The following is a 26,287-nucleotide window of genomic DNA, read 5'->3' as shown; positions in this document are numbered from 1 at the left end:
TGTGATGCATAATTGGTGAAACAGTATCTTAAATTGAAGAACTGGGTAAGCCCACGTTGCGTTTGTAAACACATATTGGGCTTTATGTCGGCCCATTTTAGGTTTTGCTATTTTTCCTTTAGTTGAGAAAATGTTACGACTTAGTTACGAGCGAAACCCACATCCTTTTTAGTAGTTTGTTCGTTTATCGTCAGCTCTGGATGAATCATCTGAAGCAGCAAAGCTTCTTCCATCTTCCTTGCTTGGTTTCTATTCTGAGCGTAAGTTCTCTTGAATCTACTATCCATAGATACTACTTTCCACTTGTAGTTGCTCTTATCGAGGTTCGTGTCGAACTTATCAAGATCAGTTTAGTTTAGTATATGATTTGGAACTGGATTTGAAATTTGACTGCCTTAGAGATTGATCGTTGAGGAAGTGAAACTTAGTTATGGAATCGTTAGGCGTCGATTTGGATCTCGGTGTCCTGTGTTTTTCTCTCTTGCTGCTATTTAAATCAATTTAAAATCGATTCTGGGCTTTCTATGGCATTTTATTTCCTCCTGAGGATTAAAAGCTGTTATATGTCTATAGGGGAATCAAGTTTAGCGTGTTGCTTTAAACGCACTTTGAGTATCTCTAATTTGGAGCTGAATCAGTGTCAGTGAAGAAGGAGACAATGATGCAGACTTGTTGTATCCATTAGTCTTTGGCATTTCCTCGGAGGTATTTGTGTTGGCATATAAGCTTCTCCTTGACTTCATTGATTCTGATTGGATTCTTGAAAATTACTTCTTTTTGCAGAATTTCGCCAAGGTGTGATGCTTCCATCGGTTTTAAGCCCCCAAAAGTTGGTTTCATTGGAAAATTCAGCCTTTAGGGATTTTGAATCTTATACGGCAAAGAAGATTATACGTGAACTTGAATGCTAATGACGCTCACCCATCCATGTCTATCTTAGAAGAAGAAACCTCCCCGACTCCAGAAGCTGAGCTTCCATTCAGCAAATGGTCACCTTCTAAATCCATATGGAGAGGCTTATCAGTCCCCATCATAGCAGGACAAGTCCTTCTCCGGATACTCAAGGGAAAGAAACACTCTCCAGCAGCTCGAGAGAACCGGACCCAAATCTCTAGGAGTTTCCCTTCTCACTTCCACATTCGTCGGCATGGCTTTCACCATCCAGTTCGTTAGAGAATTCACCAGGCTAGGCCTCAACAGATCCATCGGAGGCGTCCTGGCTCTCGCCTTCTCCAGAGAGCTCAGTCCTGTCATCACATCCATCGTTGTCGCTGGACGAATGGGAAGCGCGTTTGCTGCTGAGCTAGGGACAATGCAAGTCTCGGAGCAGACAGATACGCTACGTGTCTTGGGAGCTGACCCGATTGATTATCTCATCACGCCGAGAGTTATCGCTTCGTGTCTGGCCTTGCCGTTTTTGACGCTCATGTGTTTCACTGTCGGGATGGCTTCGAGCGCTCTGCTATCTGACGCGGTTTATGGGATTAGTATTAACATAATCATGGACTCGGCTCATAGAGCGCTTAGACCGTGGGACATTGTGAGTGCCATGATTAAGTCTCAAGTGTTTGGTGCTATAATATCTGTGATTAGTTGCTCTTGGGGAGTTACTACTAAGGGAGGCGCTAAAGGTGTTGGAGAATCCACAACTTCTGCAGTTGTCATGTCACTTGTCGGAATCTTTATTGCTGATTTTGTGCTTTCTTCCTTCTTCTTTCAGGGTGCTGGAGATTCTTTAAAGAACTGTGTGTAACTTTTTTTTTCTGTCTTATTGATCCAATACGGATGTTTTTACATAGCAATAGATACGATATACAAGCATAGTTAGATTTGTACTTTTTTGTTTACTTTGCTTTAGAGGAGAAGAATCTGCTGAGTCCTTTAGAGTGTTTCTCAGGGGTAAGTCCTGAGGAGGAGGATGATGAGTTTGACTTGGTGTGTTTATGTTTCGACCCTACAGGAGATCTCATTGTAGTCATCGATGGCGTTTCTTTGTATGGAGGCGGACTTGATGTTTTGTCTTGAGGATTTGTGGAAGTTACTGCGTATTCATTTTCTTCTTCTGAGTTTAGGGCTTGTTCTTGGCTTGGAGAAGAAGGAAACTGCTCTGTTTGAGGACACATGGATTTGAGTTGCTTCCCGAGAAGCAATATAGTCTCTTGACACTCTTGCAGCTTCTCTGCAGCTGCTGCTAGTTCATTGTCCTGTTTGCTTTTGGGAGCAGCTTCAGTTACTGGGCAGGTTTGGTTGTTCCTAAAGTTTTGTAGGAAACAGAAGTTAGAGACTTAGTTTATGGCGAATAAAGAGATTAGTGTTTAGTTTTAAATATACCTTTGTAATTGCTCTTCGAGTTCTTGGCATTTGGTTAAAGCCTCTTGGTGGTTTTCCTTTTCCTCATGAAGCTCATCTTCCAAGTTTTCTATTTTGCTTTTAAGAGAACTCAACTCGATTTCCAGCTCTGATGATCTAGTTTCCAGAGATCTGTACGATTCCACCATGCATTTGAGCTGTGTCTCGGCCATGCCATTAGACATCCGAGCAGATTCCAAATCTGACTTCACTCCAGCAAGAAGCCGCTCTGTTTCTTGTAGTTTCGACTTAGTTGCTTCAAGATCTGCTTCACAGCTTGCAAGGTTGGTTTCTGCTTTTTCTTTCTCGAGTTTCAATCCTTCAAACTCTTCTGAAGTAAATGTACAAGCAACTGCTGAGAGCTTGTGTTCGTAGCCGATGCAATCATCTGGAATCTCGGAATCAGAGCTCTGAGAACAACCACACTGGTAATGCTCACGTGATGAATCTTTTAGAGCTTTGTTTTCCGGTAAAGCGACTTTATCAATGCAGTCAGGGCTGTGAATCTCCACTTCAGATGCGTTAAATCCCACCACATTGATTTTCAGCTCACTAGCTTCTACTAAAACACGAGAGAGATCAAACAGAAAGTCCACCAGAGTCTTCTCCTTGCTCAATACTCTGTCCAAAGTGACAGATAACTCTTGAACTTTTTGAGAGAACGTGTCCTGACACGGCGTTGCTTCTTTCGCAAGGTAGGAAACAAAGTGGTATATCTGAGAAAGAGCATGAGCCAGTTCTTGTGTAACTGTTTCCTCTGTGGTCTCACTTGACATGGCTATCTCCTTTACATTACGCCCGCCTACATCTTCAATGGCACATTGTACTTCTTCCAAAATCTTCTCGAAAGCAGCATCTCTGGGGAGAGACTGAAGCAAAGTAGAGATTCTTTTCTTCAGACGTGGAATCTCAGCATCAGCATCAGAATCACCACTTGGTAGACAAGCTAGCTTCTCCATCTCTAGAAAATCATCCATAAGCTCCAACTGGTTAGCACTCTTTGTTTTGTTGGTTTGAGAGAGGTCAGACATCAAAGATCCAGCTACGCTTCTAGCATCTTCGTTTCCGTCTTCAGACATTGAAGCCATACTAGGAGGATTACTCATCCTATGAGCTTCCAATGTTTGAAGCTTGTTTGCTGTCCTAGCACAGAGGTTTCTTGAAACCTGAAGCTCGCTGTTACGCTTAGCCAAAGCTTCTTTAAGCATCTTTGTCTCTTCTTCCATTGCAAGTAACCTCTCTGTCAACAAATCGTTTTCTTTGTGAAGCGAGAAGTCGGAGACCTGTGACATTGGAGACATGAGAGGACTAGAAGGCCTAACCGGTGACCTCCTCTGTCTATGATGGTCTCCATAGTCTCCTCTCCCTAAACTCTCAACCTCCATTTTCATCTGCGCAAGCGCCCCAGGACCAGGGAGTTTCTTTCTTACCAAAGTGCGTAGCCTCTGGCACTCGGCTTCCAGCTTTGCAATCTTCTTGACACCTTCCAAATGCTGCTTGTTCGCCACTTCAGCTGACCTCATGCTCATGTTCTTCTCCTCGTTGCGGATCTCGAGCTCTTTGGTGATCACATGGGTTTCGTACTTAAGAGTGTTGATCTCCCTTTCGCAAGACTCTATGTTGCTCTTGAGATGCTCAATCTCGGCTTCTGCTTGTGACTTCTCTTCCTTTATCCTTATCACCATGTTGGAACGCTCTTGCAGTGATCTTGACAGCGCGTCGTTCTCAGCTCCGGAACGGAGCAGCTCTTGCTCGAACTCTCGGATCTTGGACTCGAACTCGTCTCTGATCTTGTCCATTTGGTTGGTGTTGGTTACAATGACATCATGCAGCTTCTGTTCGTTCTCTTCCTTTAGACTCCTTACCTGTTTCATACACTCCTTGAGAGCTCCGTCTAGATGCGCAGCACGGTCTTCAACGGTGAGCTTGGCGAGCGTCACAGTTTCGAGATGCGTTTTCAAAGCGGACGCTTCTGCTTCAGCTTTTTCCCAGCCTGAGACGGCTTCTTCAGCGACTTTAGAGTGTTGTTTGACTAAAGCCTCCTTGGATGTAATATCTGCATTAGCTGTAGATAGCTTGGAATCTAACTCCTTGATGTGATCTTGTAGGTTGAGGACTTGTGCCTCGTACTTGTGAACGTCATCTTTCAAACCATTGAGATGAGAGTATTGGTCAAAGGAGATCTGGATGTAGCTTGCCTTCTTCCCATTTTCCTGTTTATTTTTAAAAAAATGAATCAAAACTCAAAGTCTCTCTGTAGAGAGAGAGAAAGAGAGATGAAGTACCTGGTCCTGGTCCGTGACTGGAGCAGGTTTCTCAGAGGAGGACTTCTTCTTCCATGGCCAGCTCTTACGATCCATCTACACAAAGCAACTCTAGTCACTAGAGATCCAGAGCAACGACCAAAAAAAGTAGTTTCCAGAAACGAATGTTTATTCTGATTTTTGATGAGCTTCCAACATGTGTAAATGAAACAGAAACAAGAGGAGAAAAGAGAGTCAAATCTGAAGAAACTAACCGGAAATTTTCAAAATGCAGCAGTGAAACAGAATCTCCAGAAAGCAACTATCAGGAGATAAGTCAATCACCACCATACAGATTGAAAACAAGAAAACACAGAATCAACTCTGTTTCTAGGAAGAGAGAGAGAGAGAGAGAGAGAAGAGTGGTGGTGGTGGTGGTGGGCTATGGTGTTAGTGAAGGTGACGGTGACGGTGAAAATAAGCTATGCCTTCTGTATCATTTTAAAGCCTAAAATGTAGCAGAGGCTCTTCTTTAAACAACGCTTTCTCTTCTTTCTTTCTTTTTTTTAATATATTTAATTGACCATAATAAATTACTAATTCGATTTAATATACATTTGTTTTTTTTTTTTCATTTCTATTTAGTTTTAGATAGTTTCCCTATTAAATACGAAACCTGTGTCAGCCGAAACCAAATAAAAATACTAAATCCGTATACACTAGCCTATTTTCTTAATAGGCTTTTCAAGTTAATTCTTACCACGACGATAGTCAAAGAATGACATGTAACACATGTGCTTACTTGCTCTACAATATCATTTAATAGAAAGACAGAAGCAAATAAACCTAATTATTTAGAGGATGATTAATAAGGATTCTTAGAATGAGGTTCTTATTTTATTTGCTTCTTATTAATAAGATAGAATAAATATTTTATTTAAGATCGGTTTCTAGTTTTTTTTTAAATTAAAAATTAAGAGATAAATTTTTATATTTCGATAAAAATCTAATCCTAAAAACTCTATTAATCTCTAACGTCTTGGAAACTTAGACTTCAATGGTGAAACCCTTTCTTTTACTGGCTATATATTTCGATGTTGTTGTTTTTTTCACTGTACCGTGCATGTGAATACTTACAGTTTCTTACACGGAGTATTTTATTTACAGTTTCTTATTTTAACTATGTTGACTGATTACATCAGGAATGATTAATTGTATAAATAATAGAATCATTGTGGTGATAAATATGGAAAATGGAACTACCCTAGAGTGGTGACCAAATAACAAATCGACTAGATATATTAACTAGGTTGAAGCGTCTACTTCCATCTCTTAACTATCCTTATATCTCACTTAATAATGAAATAAAAATGGACTATCATCTTCAACTTTTTTCAATTCAAAAATAGAGATAAATACAATATAGTTTTTAAAAGAGGATCAAATAGCTTCGACTTTACATAATAATCATAGTCACTTCCATTAGGTATATCATCTAATATGTCTACTATCTACTGTCTACCTACACGTTTTATCCATTTTTAAACTAAAAATAAGCAACTTATATTTTTTTGTTCAAATAAGATGCTCATCGCCCGAATAAACTTTTGTAAGTAATATAGGCATATATGGCGTCAATAAATAAATATGCATATACGTTAGAAAATTGTGTCAATCAAATATATTTTTTTTAAGTTTTGTCTGCCTAGTTTTTGAAATTAAAATCGTTGAGAGGAAAAAAAAAAAAAAAAAGTCAACATCCAACTATTGTCGAAATCAAACACAGCAGCTTGACAGCAAGAAAAACCCGTGGCTTTGTTTCACACGCTTGACCATTTGGTCTAACCATGGTATACGCTGTACAGTTTCCATTCTCATAATCAATCTGACGGCTGTTGTCTGCTTTTGCTATTGATTGTTCGTAGCTTCACTGACCCGTAACAATAGATAGACTATTAATCAGTAGTGTATGTTATTCGTTTGATATAGTTGAATCTGATTCATTATAGTATGCTTAAGTATATAAAGATATCCAAAACTTCACGAAGACGAATAAAAAAAGAAAGAGATTCTCATATTTATATGAAGATAAGTAGTACTGTATTAAAAATCGTCTAAGAAGTTATGGGATTCTATCGTTCTAACCAAGTTTGGAATATGATGAGCTGTGTTGAATGGCATTAGTGACTACTGACGAATGTTAAAAGAAAAAGTAATTAGAGGTGGGTCAAGATACAAAAAGACCACGTAACGCGCTTTTCATCACGTGATATGTCTACATTGTCTAGGGTCATTACATTAGTACGTGTGTGTATCAGTACGCTTTATCTTTCAATAATCATAACAATTTCACGGCAATCCCTATACAAGGAAAAATTTACAAAGAAGAAAATACGCCACACATCCTTAATATTTGTCTTATCAAAATGATAAAGTACAGTGTATTTAAATGATACACTAATTAATACTCTATTGAACTCATCTAAAAAATTGCATAGTTAATGGTGAGACTAGCTGGGGTCATGCCCTGCCTTGAAGTGAAAAAGCCTCCATCGACCAAACGACAAACTTACACATAAAACAAAAAAATATAAGAGAGAAACGAACAACTTATTACTTAAAAAAAATATCACTCTGGGTATAATTTTATGCGTCCAGTGTTTTTTTTTTCGTTTTCTTATTTGTTCTTCAATATTTGGTGGATAATACACTTTAGATAAATCCTAAGTACTACCAACAAAATAGATCAATACTACTCATTCAACTTGTTGATGTTGATCGATAACCTAAACACGTTTAAAGACTTTAATACTGGTTACCGACCTACATCGATCCAAAAGATAGTTGGTATATGTTTATTATAAAGATTCTATAAAATTCGTATTAATTTATACCTTATTGAAAGTATATGATAATACTATATCAATCAGTTCCGCAGTTATGCAATTACATTTATGACTAATATTATCTAGGAATCATCCACTGGACCATTGTTATTACAACTACCACTAAAATCCGGACCTTGCTATTCAATAAAAAACGATTAATGGGTTATTTGTTTTAATTAATTTGGTGGTTGTTTAACGTTATTTAAATAGAGATAACCAATTAAACCTAAATACTGACCTAATACGGTTAACTGTTACCAACTACGTTAAAATACCAAGAAATCTTCATTTGCTAGCTATAACAAAGACAGAGTACATCAACTACTCACAAAATACATGTTAAATATAGACTGTATACATATGTATCCCGTAGTACTTTAATGATTGTAGGTAGCTGAAACAAAACTCGAATCTTACACATGTTGTGGACAACATTAATTATCATAGCTGTAATACCAAAAAAAAAATCCAAAAGAGAAACTTGTTGGCTTTTTCTCTTCTCTCTCTCTTCTCTTCTCCTCAAAAGCTCTTTGAACTTTGGCCTCGTTTCTTGGCTCCGGCGGTCGTCCTCGGCGCGCGTGACCGTCGGGAGCCTCCTCTCCTCCTCCTCCTCTTTTCTCTTTGCTCCGTTTTGCCTCTTTGCGTCTCTCCGTCGATATGTGTGATGTTGTGGTCGGAGCTCTGTCAAGGATTCATCTAGATCTGCTCCGGGGGGTTTAGATCCGAGGCTTGTGGCTCTTGACTGGAGTATCAGCGAGGCGGTGGGGGTCTGGGGCGATTCGGAGTCGGCGTTTTGGTGTTCAGATCCGGATCTCAGTTTTGCTTTTGTAGATCTGTGGTGTGAACGGAGATTGCGGCGGGTGTTGTTGCAGCGGTCTTGCTCCGGGGCTTCTCGTGTTGTTTTCCAAAGTGTATCTTGCTTCGTTGTGGAGTGGGGTTCCAAGCTTTCCCAAGACGGAGACTTGGCGTCTCGTTTCTGTCAAAGGTTATGTCTTGTGCTCAGGGGTGATGATGGCGGCTCTGCCATGTCAAAGCGTGCACGTTGGATATTGTGGCTGTGTGGTCGTTGTATCTCCGTGGTTTGCGCTTGCAATCGAAGTTTGGAGGTTCAGGATCTGTCGTCTATGGCTGCTCTCTTCTCCCTCTCTGGTATTGCTCTCTCCTTGTTTCGTCGTCGTCACTTGCAGGTTCGTGTTGCTCGGGTCTTTGTGTCTGGAGCCTTTAGTATCGCATTGTTCGCTGTTCTCCGTCTATATGGCGTGGTGGTTACAGCACAGTGCGCAGGTATGAGCGGGTCCATGTTCTGTGTACCCGGAGTGAGGGTTCGGTTCGAGTTCCCGATTGGGTCAATTGGATTTCTCGGATCGTTGTGGCGACTTACTTGAGACCGGTCATCCCAGTGCGTGGTGGTTCTCTTGGACTTCTGTGTAGGCCGTTCTCCTCTTTCTGCAGGTGCTGATATTCACGGTCTTTGCTTGCCTCTCTCTCAGCCGTTTTGGCCCGTGTCCTTTTGGGTTCGCGGTCCGGTGTGGCGGTCTCCGGAGTCGAGTCGGGTCTATGGCTTGTTTGGCTCTTGGTTTCTTGTTACATGAATAAAAGCTCGACTTGCCTTGCGCTGTGGTTGGCCTCGAGTTTTTGATGTCTGATCGAGTTGTCTCAGCTTTGGAGGTCGCCCGCAAGCTGTTCTTGGTTGAACCTGATCATAAAGAGCAGATCATCGGGGAAGCCAAAATTACCGGGTTCTGTCTCTCGATTTAACTGAGGTTTTTCCTTTTGCGGCAAGCGGGATGTTCTGACTCTGTCTAGTCCAGCGGTTAGATGTCTTTCTTGTTGTGTCTTTCCTGTGTTAGGTTAATCCGAATATTGTTTAGTTTTTTTTTTTGTTTTCCGATTCTTGTTTTCTCTGTAATTCTGTCAAAAAAAGAAAATTGGTAATAATATCTTAACATTTTTACCAAAAAAAAAAAAAAAAAAAAAAACATTAATTATCATATGATATATACATTAAATTCCTATTTATTTTCTGCCTGATGTATATCAATATATTTATGGGAAATTAGAACCTATAGCAACGGAAAAAACGGTAATTGGTAGAGTAGCTATTTTACCTAATACACCAATATACTATGCATCTTTTATATAATAATACAACTATGCCCTCTAACACAACCGGTAAAACCTGTAAACAAAAAAATACTAATGTAATAATACTTACCTAACACACATACATCGTGGCCTTTGGAGAATCCTGAGTTGTTTCTTTCCCATTTTTGATCCACATAGTAACTACCAAAACCATTTTTGGAGTAGCTTTGCCTAGGAGATGCCCATCTGCAACGGCTCACTTGGCTACTGACGGAAAGCTTTACGCATCTGAAATCTATGGAGTCGCCGACAACGTAAACGGCACCGCCGCAAGGTTCGTCAACACTTCCTTCAATCGCCTTAATCTCTTCGGTTTACGAAGCGGTTACATGTACTATTCCCATGGATGTCGTCAGTTACACATATTTTTCTTGCTGTGAATGTTCTTGAATTGATCGGAGAAGATGAACAGTTTTTGTAACATTGTATTCTATACTATTTTATGCGTATGGAATAGAAATGTAAAACAATATGTATTATGAATGTTTTATTCATGTTATATAATGTGAAATAGTATGTTACTATACTTGTTTGTCATGTATCGTTCCATTTGATGATTAATAAAGAAAGTGTTATTTTGTTCACCAATATATATTATACTATGTATTTTGTTCCATTCTATTTGGGTTTAGGATTTATACTTGAGTTTAGGGTTTAGTGATTAAGTTTTAGGGTTTAATATTTGAAAAGTATGGTTGAGGTTTGATAGTGCCCCTATCGTGTATCGTTTCATTTGATGATTAATAAAGAAAGTGCTATTCTGTTCACCAATATGTACTATACTAGGTATTTTGTTCTATTCCATTTGGGTTTAGGGTTTATATTTGGATTTAGGGTTTATATTTATGTAAGGGTTTAGTGATTAGAGTTTAAAGTTTAGTATTTATAAGGTGAGAAAGTATGGTTAGGGTCAACATTAATTTTTTCTTTGCAATTATAGATATTCCATAAATTCACTAATATGTGCTATGTTATTTTCTTTGTTCCATTTTATATGGATTTTTGGTTTATATTTGAGTTTATGGTTTATATTTGGATTTATGGTTTACTGATTAGAATTTAGGATTTAATATTTAAGGGTCGTGGTAAGATTGGTATTTGGATATAATTAGTATTTAGGGGTTGTAGCTGGGGTTGTAATCATATACTACTTCGGTGATGTAGAATAGAATTCTCGGTGCATATGTATGTGGTTAATAAATGTATACGTGGATGAGTCCACCAAAAGAAAGACATCATCTACTCTCTCTCACTTGTAACTGGAAACCTTTTAAGCTATGGGGCAGAACCGGATAAAATAGAACATAAATATCTGACATTTAATTATGTCAAAATCATTGTTACTTACTTAATTTACCTCCCAAATATGGCTATTACACAAATAAACCCTATATTTATCAGCTAATAAATTTGACAAAAAAATTGCAAGACGAAATTCCAAAAGAGAAAGAAAACATAAAAGGAGAATATCAATTTAGACTTTAGAAAATGTTCGCGGAAGTTCAGTGCACATGCGAATAGCCACGTAGGTATATTTACATTGTGGTGCATGTGAAAGTATCCTGCACGTTGAATTAAGCCAGAGCTTTAAATTCATAAGCAAATAAATACGTATGTATTCACTATAAAATATAAATAAATAATATATGAAATGGCGAAAATTACTTAATTTGGCTACATAATTTCGAAAAAGTAATTTGATTGTTTTGTCAAAAAAAAAAGCAATTTGATTTTTTTTTTCTTTTTGTAAAATAATGCAATAGAGATTTCGAAAATGCCTAAATATTTTGTTATACGAGATATCTAAATATATGAAACATGTACCAATATATGCTGTATAAGTTATACTAAATCCTCTAATACACAATTATTTTTTGATATTTACTCTTTACGGTTGATAAAATAACTATTTATAGTAACTCACAAGTTCGTGTATTTTACCAAGAGTAATTCTTGGATTCACCCCCTAAGGTGAACCTCTAGGTTCACCAACCAATAGTGTTTGAGTATTTGATATTTGATATCTTTTAAAAAAGGAAACAACATTGAATTTCCAAATAAGATTATCTTTTTAAAATAAAACAATAAAAATACATAAAAATAGTTACAAAAAATAAATAAATAAATATTTTTAAGTCTTTAGCAAAATACTAAACCCTATACCTTAAATCTTAAACCCTAAACCCTAAACCTTAGACTTTGGATAAACTCTAAACGTTTAAAAATCTTAAACCCTAAATCATACATTAAAAACTAAATTTTAATAACACTAAATCCTAAATCCTAATCACTAAACCCTAAATCCTTGGGTAAACTCTGAACCCTTGGATAAATCATAAACTCTAGAGTTTAATTTTAAATATTTTTGATTTACAGTTTATGATTTATCCAAGGGTTCAGGGTTTTATCCAAGGGTTTAGGGTTTAGTGATTAGGATTTAAGGTTTAGTGTTATTAAAATTTAGTTTTTAATGTATGATTTAGGGTTTAAGATTTTCAAACGTTTAGAGTTTATCCAAAATTTAAGGTTTAGGGTTTAAGATTTAGGGTATAGGGTTTAGTATTTTGCTGAAGACTTAAAAATATTTATTTATTTATTTTTTGTAACTATTTTTATGTATTTTTATTGTTTTATTTTAAAAAGATAATCTTATTTGGAAATTCAATGTTGTTTCCTTTTTTAAAAGATATCAAATATCAAATACTCAAACACTATTGGTTGGTGAACCTAGAGGTTCACCCTAGGGGGTGAACCCAAGAATTACTCTTTTACCAATAGTACATTAGATTAGTAGTTTAGTACTTGAAAACTGGTTTTATTGCGCCCTTAATGCTTTATACCATGTCATCGATATTAGCATCGGTTGGTTCTGGGTATAGGAGATTATTTGGGCCGAATGCCGAAACACCTCTTGGCTCCTGATTTTTTTTTTTTGAAAAAATGTTAAATTTTATTCCTCAAAAAAATCTTTTTACAAAAGATGCCACCCTTGTATCAATCTAGAGTTAAAACTCTGTACAAAACCCCTATAAAATAATCAAAGCTAATCACACTCTAGTACCAAACCAGAGTTGCAAAGCATCTTCCATACCCTTTACTCCTTTAGCTCTCATCACACTAAGTTTGTTTCTCACCCCCTTATGAGTCACCTTCTTCAACACATTTATAGGCATTAGCTTCTTCCCATGCCTAACTTTGTTTCGTTCTCTCCATATTCCATATATTACAATGTGAAACGCATAACGGAAACAGAAAAGCCTCTTTCGATCCATGTTACAACCCTCCGCAGCCAACCGCATGATCTCCGACCAAGAACTTGTATAAGAACTCTCCATAATCCCTTTAACAAGATTTTCCCAAAGTTGTATAGAAAAATCTTTGCTCCTGATTAATTAAAAAAAATGTTAAGGGTATTTTATATCTATGCGAAAAACTAATAGTCTCATTATCTAGTAAGTATATGTTTCTTTATTAATTTTTATATATAGAAGAATCAGTACGAGAAACATTAACATACCAATTTTACATTAATAAATTTATAACATTTATTTTTATTTTATTTTTAAATCCAAAATATTTGATTCAGCATACCAAGTGTAAAGCCTAAAAATTGCATGATTGGGTAACGAATCCGTTACCTTTTGGATGAGATTATATTACATCTCATGGTCCTATATTTGGGAAATGTATGAGCATTTGTCCAGAGCCTTTTAATCATAGAAATAGCAGTAACAAACAACTAGAATATGAGACAAATGAAAAGAATATTTGGTAAGATAAACAAATCTAACTTTTAAAAGGTTAACTAATAGCTACTCTAATTAGTAACACTAGCCACTAAGCAAATATAAAGAGTGAAAGAGATCTGGCGGTGGTGGACAAGCGATGATTACAAGAGAATGATTTTCTACCTCGAAATAGACCAATTTTATTTTACAGCCTTTGCTTTGTTCGTACGTTATCATTTTTTCATGGCCAAAAAAGGGTTTTAAAAGTATAATTAACAATCCAAAGACATTTGGAGAAAATAGTTTGTTATTATATTTGAAAAAATGAAACCCCAAAACACCACCAGCGCACAAGACAGCTTTACTCCACTTCTTTCTCTGGGGAAGAAAAATCTACTTGAAAAAAAATCATTCACATATCTTTTATTATTACCAACAACATCATCAAAATGTTATTTTATTTATTACATCACATTCCTTAGGATTCTGTTCTGTAAAAGTCACATGATCCAACTTCTATTCTGATATTTTGCTTACTCTCTTGGAAATCATTATCATTGTGAGGAACTGTCTTTTTTTTTTTGCTCACTTTTATTAAAAGCATGCTAAAAATATTACAGTGGACACGCTGAAAAGAGTTTGTGTAAACAATTATTCCTTCTAAAATTTGTGCGTACTGAGATGTTTACATTCCCCGTACCACTCTTTATTAGGTACATTAGTATTTGTTTCACGATATTTCAATATTTTTTAGTAACTCTTTGTATTTTAAAAAAGTTTAGGTAGATAACGAATATAAAAGTAGAGGAATAGGCCCCGAAGTTATAATTACAATTTACAAACATGAAGTGATGGAGTTGGGGCCATTCTCTTGTCATTATGTTTCTAGTAAACCCCTCTTGTAATTAATTACCCAGCTAATATTTGTCCCTTCCCTTATCAGATTATACTATTAAACCATTTTATGGAACCTCCGTGATCTGCCTCAAAACCAAAAGAAGAACGAACACTATTCAAATTCATGTTACTGGGGCATGTCCATGACAATTCATTTAAAGTTTATCCGTTTTGTTTGGGAGATATCTCAGTAGAAATGTTATGTTGATAATGAATTTAGCTTGAGGATCTTGAAGGAGTTTTTATAAGAACTTTTTATCAACAAAAAGAAAATTTAGAACACAATGGGTCTTTTCCCGGTTGTGGCAGGACCCAGGACGCCTGAATTTAACGTATGTACTTTAATTATTAGTTAGCTATAATGATCATTATATATTTAATTTCCCTTCTTTGAAAATAATGACCGAGAGAGAGAGACACATGAGTGGATTCTCGTCTTTCTTTCAAGTTATAATCATGGCAGTTAAATGCATTTACTTTTACAACATAGCTAAATGCATTTGTAGTTAGTTCACTAACATCCAAAACTTGATTAGTGACAAATCTTAAAACTAATTAAACACACAGTTGATCAAAGCCAACGTTACCGGTTCCAACCATTTGTATTAAAATCATCACACGAAGCCTCCAAGCACAGAAGTATATGCATGATAAAACAAATGAGGTCGATCGCATAACTTTTGTAATGTAAATTAAGAAATTTCAGAGTTTGATCATTATAAATGGTAACACTATCTTAGACTTAAATCAATATCTTAGTGTACATAGAAAATTATAAATCAATTTGTTTCGGCGAACATACTTTTTACTGTCTAAGTAACACCGTGAATGATTTCACAAAATAGGTAAATAAACAAATTTAGAAAAACAAATATGCGGGGAATCTGAAACACTTGGTAACGAGCATGTGCGTCTGGCCTCGTCCGTTCGTACGTTGCAATTCCTCATTAGACAAAAAACAACGAGAAACAGAGAAGAGAAGTTAAATGTTATGCACATTTTTAGTAACTGATGAGACCGAAATAAAGGCTATACATATATACATTGATGTATGTACGTCAACGACAACCACTCATAGTCCTGTCTTCAGACTTCAAGTCTTAAACAATCCTTCCTGGTGTTGTTTATAAATTATAATTAACCAATTTATTTAGGGAAAATGATTTGAAAGAGAAATATGTTAACCTATCTGAAATACAATCAATTTTTTCGTGATTGTATTTGTTTTTAGACCACGTTTTGGTAGACAACTTTTTTTTGGTAAAATTTTGGTAGACAACTTCATCTTCATGCACACCAAGTATTGCCGAAAAAACTTAGACCATCTACAATGCTACACTAAAATTTACTCTATATTTCACTCTAAAATAGAGTAACTCTATTATAGAGTTGGATTTGCTCCAATGGTTCACTCTATAATAGAGTTACTCTATAATAGAGTGAAATATAGAGTAATCTTATTTTTTCACTCTATATTTGGAGTAAAAAAACAAGATTACTCTATATTCCACTCTATTATAGAGTAACTCTATTATAGAGTGAACCATTGGAGCAAATTCAACTCTATAATAGAGTTACTCTATTTTAGAGTAAAATATAGAGTAAATTTTAGTGTTGCATTGGAGATGCCCTTAGGTGGTCCAGTTTCTCGAATGAATCATATATATATATATATATATATATATAAACTTCATTCTTAAATCTTGTGACAAAAAAAAAAAAAAAAAAAAACTTCATTCTTAAATCGTACAACTGTAAAAACAAGAAAATATATAACATCGAAGAGAGCTGGTCCTCATCATTAAATTATATTTTCTTTTATGTAATGATAATAATAAGATATAACTACCTGTACATATAAGTGCGCGAAAAATGAGAACATGAGAAAGAATGATGATGAGAGGGTATGGAGAGATTTGTACTACACTGCACACACTTTTGAAGTGCACGTTTGTGTGGTGTTGCTGGCCTTCACCAAACTCTGTTTCAACTTTCAACCTAACCTAAACCTTATAAATCGGGTTATCACGTCATTAACCAACTGTTTAGGTTTTGTAATTGTAACTGAATCACTTGACGGTATCTTGTCTCCCATTCCCATCTATCCCAAGTTACCAACTGAACCGGTTCTTTTGAGCGGAGGGTGGTCTGTTTGGGTTTCAAATTATTGAAATAAAACTGAGTGAGTGATAAAGCCCAGCCTATCCAACTGATTTAATATTCTTAATAAAAGTCTATAACAGGCCTCATTGTTTCGGCCTATTTACCAAAGTTGGAACTCCATGGAGCTTCAATTACTTTTACCGAGGGTTTACAGGGAAAAGATAATACTATGTTACAGTTTAGTCAAAACAACCAAATAGTTACCATCTACATTATAAGGTTTTTTATTCACAAACTAAAGTTATGTTATGTATGGGAGGCAGGGGTACGTAACTCAGTTAAACCGCACTCGATCTTACAATTTTCATGCGGTTCAATATTCTTGATTGATGTCTTTCGTGTGTATTACAAAAAGATGAAAATCATGTTAAAAGTGAACCGAGATCAAGTCACCTGAGCTAATAAAATTATTTTTATCTTTTGTTTATATGTACCCAAAAATCATATTTAAACACTCTAAATATAGAGAAGTTGGATAGAATATACGTGAAGAACTCGGCCACATCCTAGCTAGTGAAAACAGTTTGGGCTAAGCTACGTGCCATTGGCATTCAAATTTACTTAAAAATCATTTCTCAGAAGTTCAAAAAGATATCCAATGGAACTTAACACAATCTTGATATATCTGAAATTTTGGGGGCTTGAAACATTTTTTTAAGAATTTTCATAATTTGTTTTTAATTTTAGAGATTTATGTCCATGTAAAAGACCTCTAATTTTTTTGGGACCAAACCAATGTTTCAGAGGCATGCGCCGAAATCCGGCCATGTCTTGATATGTATTTATTCCCATATGTCACCTTCACGAATGACAGCTAAACCAATTCCTAATTAAGTCTAAAACAATATTGAACCCTGCTCTGGTCACATATACTACATAGCGATATCGATCTAAAGCCAGGCTACTTTTCAATCGATAGGGCCTCTGAAAGAAATCCAAAAACTAATAGAGAAATAAATCGATATGTATAACTGACAACCATTTCCTCAATTGGCAAACAATGTGACATATCTTACCTTCCTCTTTTCCTCACTCTTTGATTTTCCCCTCAAAAAATTTCTGACGTGCAATAACAAGTTGGTATATAAAAGACATGGAACCAGGGAAGCGTGCCTTTTTTTTTTTACTTGTTTAACTGAATCTTCTATCTAAAAGATAATCTTACACCCGACATAAAAAATTAAATTTATGCTTGTGAAGCAAACCATCGCTGAAAAAGAGCTCCATGCTTTTGACTCCCCATTGCTGAGATAGACAGGCAATAATTCTTGACTTGGCGGTAAATAAACCGGACCAGGAATGCCACTGGCACTGGTACTGAACCATGGCGTCGCTCGTTCCTTTCTCTCCAGAGAGAATGCAGGGCTATTTGAAAGGCATACCGCAGCAGAACTGCAGAAACCGGGCTTGGAAGCGTACCTATTTTCTGTATGACTTTTCACAGTTTTGGGCGGTTACTTCACTTATTCGTTTCTTTCCTTTTTAACATCATAACCAGTATATATATATTGGGCTATAAGTATTCGTGTGTAATGAGAGTCTATTAGTCTATAATGATTATAGAGTTTGGTATGTAATGTGTAAATGTGTTACTCGTTTAGTCGTTTGATAAACTTAGAAAAAGTGAGAGACGTGTATAGAGTTACGCGATAAAATTCCTCTACAGTATTTAGCCTCACAAGATCGACCCAATATATTCGCTTGTGTTTATCTTAGTCATTTTCTTTTAATGCAACTTAGCTTCGTTATTTCAAAATCGAAGTCCACCATCAGGCTAAACAATACGATTTCTTAAGTGTGCCCAGGGGCGGATGCAGAATTAAGTAGATTTAATAGGGGGCACAACAAAGTTTTCATTGTATTTTTTTTTCAGTTGGGGGCACTTATATGTACTTACATCATTTGTTAAAGAAAATTTTAAAATTAGTTGGGGGCACGTGCCCCCGTACCCGATGCACTCCGTCCGCCCCTGAGTGTGCCGCGGCTGCCGCCATATAAAAGCCTTATCTATTAAACATGTTGAAAAACGAGCGAACCTTTTATTAATTTTAATGATCAGAAATTCTTAATGATGTTCTAACATTTTGAGTTTCAATATTTGGTTTAACTTGATGAGAAACAATATGAATACATTATACATTACTATCCAACTGTATTTAGTTCAACTACTTAGAAGAGGATTTGTTAAATATATAAAAATTAAAAGAATAAGACTACACAGAAGTACAGGACGTAAGAGACAGAAGGGCCGCTGGTTTCAGTTTTCTCTACACACATACTGACATACGTACCCACCGGAAATAGCCCTAACCAGTGGCGGAGCCACAGTGTTGGTACATGGGTCAACTGACCCAGGTGGATTTTCTGTTAAAAAAAATTTACTTGCAGCTGTATTTTTTTTAAGTTTTCAAAATTCCAAATCAAACTCTATAATGCATGAACATGAACTTGTATGCATGTTGGTCTAGTTGAAATAAATACAGCTGCAAGTAACCTTGGTATTTTAAACTCCTTAGCAAAAAAAAATATAAAACTCTATAATGCGTAAACCATCAACCATGTGTGAAGATTCAAATTTAACGAAAGTGGTCAACGATCATAATTTTACTCGAAGCACTCTTATAGCATCTTATTATTCCCTAAACACCAAAATTCTTTAGTTTTCCAAAATTTACATTTATTTATTGAATTATTGTTAAAAAAAAAGTTTGTAAAACAAGAAAGAAAGAAAACAATGAGCGTGAGGAAGGGTATGGTGTAAATTGATCAGAAGGTAAGGGCAATATAAAAAATCAAAAGTTCCGTGATTGGATCGATGACTCCTAATGGGTTTCTCTTCGCTGTCCTTCCAAAGAATCTTCTCACCATTTTTCTTGTCAAGAAATTAATTAAGTTCTGTCTAATAATAATATTTTCTGTAGCTATTTATACGAATCCAATAAAAACGATCTCATATATAACTCCAACTATAAATTAGATACAGACTTCATGTCATTCCAAGTGGCAGTACTGTGCTCGTACATATAGAAAAGGACATGTGTATTTTGTAAACTATTCTCTTTCTTTTTGGGAATTCGGCCAAAAAAAACCTCAACTTTACACGAATTGCCAAAACAAACATGAACTTTGGGGCAGGACAAAAAAACACCAAACTTTCATTGACTTTAGAATTAATTAACAATGTTTTCGCTGACTTGCCAATTTAGCACGCCGTCAACAAATTTAACAGAAATATTTGACGTCGTTTATTGTTGACGTTAAGTGAAACGACGTCGTTTTCAAATAAGATGAAACGACGTCGTTTTACACGATTTGAAATTAAAAATATGTAAACACTTGGATTCGAACCCAGGTTGGTTGGTCAAATGGAAAGGTATTTTACCACTGGACTACTGGCACTTTCAATGTACTTACTAACATGTTTCCTTTTATTTGGTACATATTAAATATAAAAAATTCTCTAAAAACTTAATAAGATCTTTAAAATTCCAAAAAATTAAAAAATAAAGAAGATTTTTATAAAATTAATTTAGAAATTAAAATTAAAAATAAAATTTTATTTTTCTTTTAAAAAATAAAAACTCTTCCAAAACTTTCTAAAAACTTAAAAAGATCTTTAAAATTCCAAAAAATTGAAAAAATAAAGAAATTTTTATAAAATTAATTTTGAAATTAAAATAGAAAATAAAATTTTATTTTTTCTTTTCAAAAAATAAAAAATCTTCCAAAATTTTCAATTTTTTTAATACATTTGCTAAAAGTTGAAATTAATTATACACACATAAAAAGTTGATAATTCTAACTTTAATTTTTTGCATTTTATTATAATTTTAAAAAATTTGGATTTTTTTTTAAAAAATGAAAATTTTGGAATTGTTTTTGATTTTTTAAAGAAAAACAAATATTTAATTTTAATTCAAAATTATTTTTATGAAATTTTTGGAAGATTTTTTTTTTTTTTTAAAGAAAAATAATTTTTTTATTTTTTTTAAAGAAAAATAAAATTTTATTTTCAATTTTAATTTCAAAATTTATGTTATAAAAAATTTCTTTATTTTTTCAATTTTTTGGAATTTAAAGTTCGTTTTAATTTTTTAGAAAATTTTGGAAAAATTTTTATTTTTTAAAAAGAAAAAATTTATTTTCAATTTTAATTTCAAAATTAATTTTATAAAAATCTTCTTTATTTTTTTAATTTTTTTGGAATTTTAAAGATCTTATTAAGTTTTTAGAGAATTTTTTATATTTAATATGTACCAAATAAAAGTAAACATGTTAGTAAGTACATTAAAAGTGCTAGTAGCCCAGTGGTAAAATACCTTCCTATTTGACCAACCAACCTGGGTTCGAATCCAGGGGTTTACATATTTTTAATTTCAAATCGTGTAAAACGACGTCGTTTCATCTCATTTGAAAACGACGTCGTTTCACTTAACGTCAATAATAAACGACGTCAAATATTTCTGTTAAATTTGTTGACGGCGTGCTAAATTGGCAAGTCAGCAAAAACATTGTTAATTAATTCTAAAGTCAATGAAAGTTTGGTGTTTTTTTGGCGAGCCCCAAAGTTCATGTTTGTTTTGGCAATTCGTGTAAAGTTGAGGTTTTTTTTGGCCGAATTCTCCTTTCTTTTTATATATATGGGGGTGATTTTTAAAGTAGAGAAAATGTTAGAACATATGCGAGATATCGTATTCTTGTGGGGTTTAGAAAGTATTATGGCATCTCCAATGCAACACTAAAATTTACTCTATATTTCACTTTAAAATAGAGTAACTCTATTATAAAGTTGAATTTGAAAGTTACTCTATAATAGAGTGAAATATAGAGTAATCTTATTTTTTCACTCTATATTTGGAGTAAAAAAACAAGATTACTCTATATTCCACTCTATTATAGAGTAACCATTGGAGCAAATCCAACTCTATAATAGAGTTACTCTATTTTGGAGTGAAATATAGAGTAAATTTTAGTGTAGCATTGTAGATGGTCTTATGACCTTTTTGACTTTCTCACTAAGTGTATTCCTTTCAACTCTTTATAATTTTATGCTTAACTGAAAACAGATAGCTGATAATACCAAATCTTTGTAAAGGAAATTTATAACAATGATATAAAAGTTATTAATCATTATTATATTATAATTTTTTGCAAAAATATAAATATTTATAAACAAAATTATACATACCATAATTAAATAATGTCATGTCATATTTTTAAAAATTATATCATTTTGTTTAAATTTTTTTAAACATGTTAAAAATTGAATAGTTTCCATATGCTTTTTTCCAACATGGCAATTAATTACTTATGATGCCTCAACTATTCAAATTTTGTAGTTGTGTCTATTCCTTCGTAAATATACAGATACAATAGTCCTTGCTGAATAAAATAGTGAATTAGATTTATCAACAATCATTTTAAAAAAAATACTTATCTCCTCTTCACATAAACATAGACATGAGAGACATTATGAATAGCCTATGGAGAGAGCACATCAATAATCTCGACTACCTTTTAAACTTCTAGCACTAGTCTAGAGTTATAGGAGTTTTTTTTTTTCCAAATAGTTCAGAGATTCGATGGACAATCTAAAGTACACAATTTCCGCGAGAAATCATTCCAATAAATGCGAATGATTATATGTGTACCGGAAACTGTACTTTTTACTGTGTGGAGAAAGTGAAGACAAAAAAAAGAAGTTGAACACAGTCAGGCGAATCAGAAAATGGGCTAATAGTCTTTCTTTCACATGGCCTTGGTCGGATACACTTTTCACTCATAAATAACATTTTATCGTTGTTAACTTTTTCTATTGGAACACTCTAAATTTTCCTGCAAAATAATGTTTATATATATTAATACTTTAATCCATAAAATATACTCATAGTTAAACGTTTTAACAAACAACCCCCTAGTAGTTTGTATTTTATGGAAGGGTCGAAGATTTGTACTTTGTTACCAAAGTTCTGATAAATTTTAAAGAAATGATGATATTTGAAAGTACTTAGCACAAATATCGATTCTAAAACTTATTTGGAAAAATAAAAGAGAAGGTGTTAATATTCAAATCAAAAGCCCTTTGAAATCAACTCACTTTCTCTATTTCCCATCAGACCAAACGTTCATCTGTCTTATTTGCATTTACAGTCTTGAACTTGGCTTCGAACCCGGGATGACTCGGTGGAATGATTCACACACTTTTTAACCGCTGTCTCTTTCACTACTCGGTGAGTAACTCGCCACCCGATTCAAACCCACCAATATAATTAAATATATTTAATAGTATAAAATAAAAAAGTGACCCAAGGGGGATTAAAATCAGCACCACCCGACTTGGTGGTAACTCAGCCTAGTCAATGACGATTTATTCAAAATTTTGATTTCTTCACCGTCGATCTTAAGAGAATCACCAGACGGCTTTATCGACGACCCCGTGAAGCAACGGTCGAGATTCGATCAAAAGATCAAGCTTGCTTGTGACCCCTCCGTGGCATTTCTGGAGATCTTCGGGACAAGTACACCGGTTCGACCGGGAAATAAACCGGATAGCTTCCTCGAAAACCGATTCTTCGCACGGGATGACAAGCGGCCCCTGGTTAACGAAACCGTACTCTTCCTCAGCTTGGACAAGGAGATTACTCAGGATCGGATGGTTCAGGTACGACGCGCGCACCACAAATCTCCTGCAGCCACTTCCCACGCATACCGCCACGTGTCCAGATGGAACATCCGACGGCACAGAACGGCTGACTGAAGATAAACGTGCTTTGGTTCGCCATCGCCTGAGCATTTGCCTGAGCTTCACAATGTGGCGGATCTTGCTGCATTTTCCGACACCTTCGGCCATTGTTGTCTCTTTCTTTCTTCTCTGTTTAGTTAGAAAAGACTGAATCTTGAGCTGCTGTTTTTCTTTCTTCTTCTCACGAGAAAGCAGGTGGGAGGGATTTGAGCATTTGGGAGAGACGAAGTTTAAATAGTGAAGGGAATACAAAAATGCCACCAGGTTTTTGAGATAATTACGGAACTGTCTTCTCTGTCTTTTCGAATTAGTGATTGTATTTTGATTAGGGTTATGTATTTATTATTGTTAATTAGTATTGTGGTTCATTTTAAAAGTCTTTGTTTTTTGATAATTGTGTTGATGGACCGATTATGGGAATAAATACTTGGCCCTTAGTTAATTTATATCAGGATAAGATTCGTATTTTGATGTATCTATCACTTTGTTGATTATACAGTAAACATGAAAAGACATTTAACTTTGTTGGCAAAAAAAAACAAAAGGCACTAACTCTGTTGACCAAAAGACAATTTAAATTTGAATAATCATTCATTAAAATGTTGCCAAGATAAAATTAGTTAAATTCTAATTTTTTTTTAGGTTTTAAGTAACTTTTAAAAGTTCGGTTTCAGACGAAAATCTGAAAGTAAAAACCAACCACATGGATAGCAGCTTGCAGGAATTATTAAGATTATTAATTATTAATTTATGTTTATGATAAGCAAAACACATTATATAATTGTATAAGCTTCTCTCTCATCACTAGCGGTTAAATGATAACCGGAGATGCTTCTTTTTGTATCCCCAAACAACTTAATTTTATTTTCCAGAAATAACATAAATTGAATTAATATATCACGACGTACCAAGGCACTAATTTTTTTTGTAGTTTGTAATGTGTCAATGTCTCCATGTGCTGCGATGCCCCATCTCGGTATTTTTGTATCTTGCTTTTCAAAAATATTCTCACAACAAGCAGCCAAACCAATTATGCAAAAACTAATTATCTATTCTATTAAAACAAGAACATGAGTTATTGATATAATATGGTCTAACTATTTTAATATAATTACTAAAAATTTATCAATTATTTAAGAAAAATATTATACAAAAAAAAACATAAATATAACTAAAAATATCTATTCTATTAAAACACCTATTAATATAGGCATGATCCAACTATTTTAATCAATTATATTAAAACAGAAACATAGCCTATTGATATAGATATGGTCCAACTATTTTAATTCAATTATTAAAAAAATTTAGTAATCATTTAAGAGAAAAATTATACAAAGAAAAACACAAATATGACTAAAAATATAATTATCTATTCTATTAAAACATGAACATGACCTATTGATATAGGTATGGTCTAATTATTCTAATATAATTATTAAAACTTTTTATTAATTATTTAAGAAAAATATTATACAAAGAAACTACAAATATGACTAAAAAATAAATTTCTAAACAAATGTAAAACAAAAATATATATTCGCTATTTTAAGGACGAGTCAAAATCTATATCTTAAATTTTAAAATGAATCATGAAATATTGAAATCCATAGTATGCACATGATACATTACTCTCGGTCAAATATGATGTGCCTAAGCTCTTCAAATTCGTTAAAATCAATAAAATCTATGATTGACATCGTTATATTCACTACATAGAAATTAAAATCAAAACACGCAGACGCTACGATCTTATCGAATTACTTGAATATACATGTTCGTATATTATGGTAAATATCTGCAACAAATAATAATGCGTTGCAACTATAAGGGAAGTACGAGTAGAAATAAAACATAAAAAATATTTAACATAAATGTACGTGGGTTAACCAAGTGATATGGGAGGGTAGGGTGCCATCCCCTCCTCATGCGGTACGCACGTACCCCACTTGTTGGATTTAAGGATCTTCCAGTCTCTTTTCAATTTTCCTTCTTATAACCAAATCTTATTTGCCTCTGCATACTTCATTATTGCTACAATAATAATTGCATGACCATCCATCTAAATGCCATGCATCGGCATTGTAGTGTCTCCTTCTGCCCTAATCCACTATATTGCACATATGTCTACAGCTTACATATATGCAATATATAACAGCTTATCACTATTTAAAAACTATCGCCTTAATTAAGTATCCTAAATTATTTTCATTATAAGCCGGTGATTAGCTATAATAAGCAGAGGGGGGGATGAACCTAATTGAAAATCTTAGTCTTCTTTTATCTTCCAAGCTAGAAAATAACTAATCATAGCTTTCACGGACCATAGAAATAAAAGTGAGGTCGCTATCTCACCCTCTAAAAATATAACAAAATAAAAAGTTTGTAAAAAATTAGTATGATATAAAGTGTAACACATGGAACTAATAAGTTCAAGTACGTAAGAAAAAAATGACTTTCAGTTAACAGTTTGCAGCTATCTACTTTATTAAACCTTAATGTCTATTTAATTTAGGATTAAAAGCGAGAATAAAAGAAAAATCATTAATTAATTAGTACTACTAATTAAGTGGTCGTGTGTGTGGTCATAGCTTGCACATGCCATGTTTATGTTGGTAAGAAGCATTAAGAGACATATTAATCACTAAGGCACTAATCAGGATAATGCTTTGTATTTAGCAGATATCTTTCCGGCGTCTTCTGACAACTTCTAAGGTTTCGCCACGTCTTGACACCCTCCCTTAGATATTTGTTTGAAAAATAAGAAATTGTGTTTTGTTGGTTATTTTATCAGTTTGCGTTACACTAGATTTGATTACATCACGGGGTAGAATGGCAACAAAACAAGCCAAAAGTTAAAGAAGAAGGAAATGAGAATTGGGGGAAAAGGTTATTTTATTCTGTAACAGAAGAAAATGAGAAAAAAAAAAGAAGAAGGAAATGAGATAGCAGAGAACACAGCCTTGCAAAGCTATTATACAAATAAGGATTGTGGTTGGACAAAAAGAAAACAAATAAGGATTGTTTTTTCATAGCGAAGACCTTTTCTAATATATACTGTACTTTATAACCAAGAAATTATTTCCCACTAGAATCAGCCATTTTAAATATAATGTAATACTTCATCCATTT

At 34.2% G+C, this 26,287-nt stretch overlaps 3 protein-coding genes across 4 annotated transcripts; 1 reads left to right on the top strand and 2 right to left on the bottom strand.

The window, feature by feature from the left end:
* The first annotated feature begins 151 nt into the window (after window positions 1-151).
* Window positions 152-1,802, top strand: LOC103835830 (protein TRIGALACTOSYLDIACYLGLYCEROL 1, chloroplastic-like). Its single transcript, XM_009112009.3, is given in 5 exon segments — window positions 152-260; window positions 574-705; window positions 784-845; window positions 848-1,067; window positions 1,069-1,802. Coding segments are annotated over 4 exon segments (1,014 nt in total). The 5' UTR covers window positions 152-260; window positions 574-658; the 3' UTR covers window positions 1,754-1,802.
* LOC103835831 (filament-like plant protein 4) lies at window positions 1,745-5,530 on the bottom strand. Of its 2 annotated transcripts, XM_009112011.3 has the most exons (5): window positions 4,959-5,530; window positions 4,868-4,908; window positions 4,635-4,709; window positions 2,332-4,562; window positions 1,845-2,253 (listed from the first exon to the last, which is right to left on the bottom strand). In XM_009112011.3, the coding sequence occupies exons 3-5, from the start codon at window positions 4,707-4,709 to the stop codon at window positions 1,845-1,847; spliced, it is 2,715 nt and encodes a 904-aa protein (XP_009110259.1). In that variant the 5' UTR covers window positions 4,868-4,908; window positions 4,959-5,530. The 2 variants fall into 2 exon arrangements, with proteins under 2 accessions (XP_018509317.1, XP_009110259.1); XM_018653801.2 differs by having other exon boundaries at window positions 1,745-2,253; window positions 4,868-5,525.
* Window positions 5,531-22,386: 16,856 nt separating this feature from the next.
* LOC103835829 (auxin-responsive protein SAUR50) lies at window positions 22,387-25,955 on the bottom strand. The gene has a single exon (XM_033276578.1). The coding sequence runs from the start codon at window positions 23,261-23,263 to the stop codon at window positions 22,823-22,825; it is 441 nt and encodes a 146-aa protein (XP_033132469.1). The 5' UTR covers window positions 23,264-25,955; the 3' UTR covers window positions 22,387-22,822.
* Between the last annotated feature and the right edge of the window lie 332 nt (window positions 25,956-26,287).

The sequence above is a fragment of the Brassica rapa genome, chromosome A08 (genome assembly GCF_000309985.2).
Source record: "Brassica rapa cultivar Chiifu-401-42 chromosome A08, CAAS_Brap_v3.01, whole genome shotgun sequence".
Classification (NCBI taxonomy): domain Eukaryota; kingdom Viridiplantae; phylum Streptophyta; class Magnoliopsida; order Brassicales; family Brassicaceae; genus Brassica; species Brassica rapa.
This window is presented reverse-complemented; position numbering and strand designations above follow the sequence as displayed.

Excerpts from the sequence above, each read along its gene's own strand:
- LOC103835829 (XM_033276578.1), bottom strand. The coding sequence starts at position 23,263 with ATGGCCGAAGGTGTCGGAAAATGCAGCAAGATCCGCCACATTGTGAAG.
- LOC103835831 (XM_009112011.3), bottom strand. The coding sequence starts at position 4,709 with ATGGATCGTAAGAGCTGGCCATGGAAGAAGAAGTCCTCCTCTGAGAAA. Across the intron at positions 4,563-4,634 it reads CAGTCACGGACCAGGACCAG|GAAAATGGGAAGAAGGCAAG; the intron begins GTACTTCATCTC and ends AAAAATAAACAG. Across the intron at positions 2,254-2,331 it reads CTCGAAGAGCAATTACAAAG|GAACAACCAAACCTGCCCAG; the intron begins GTATATTTAAAA and ends ACAAAACTTTAG.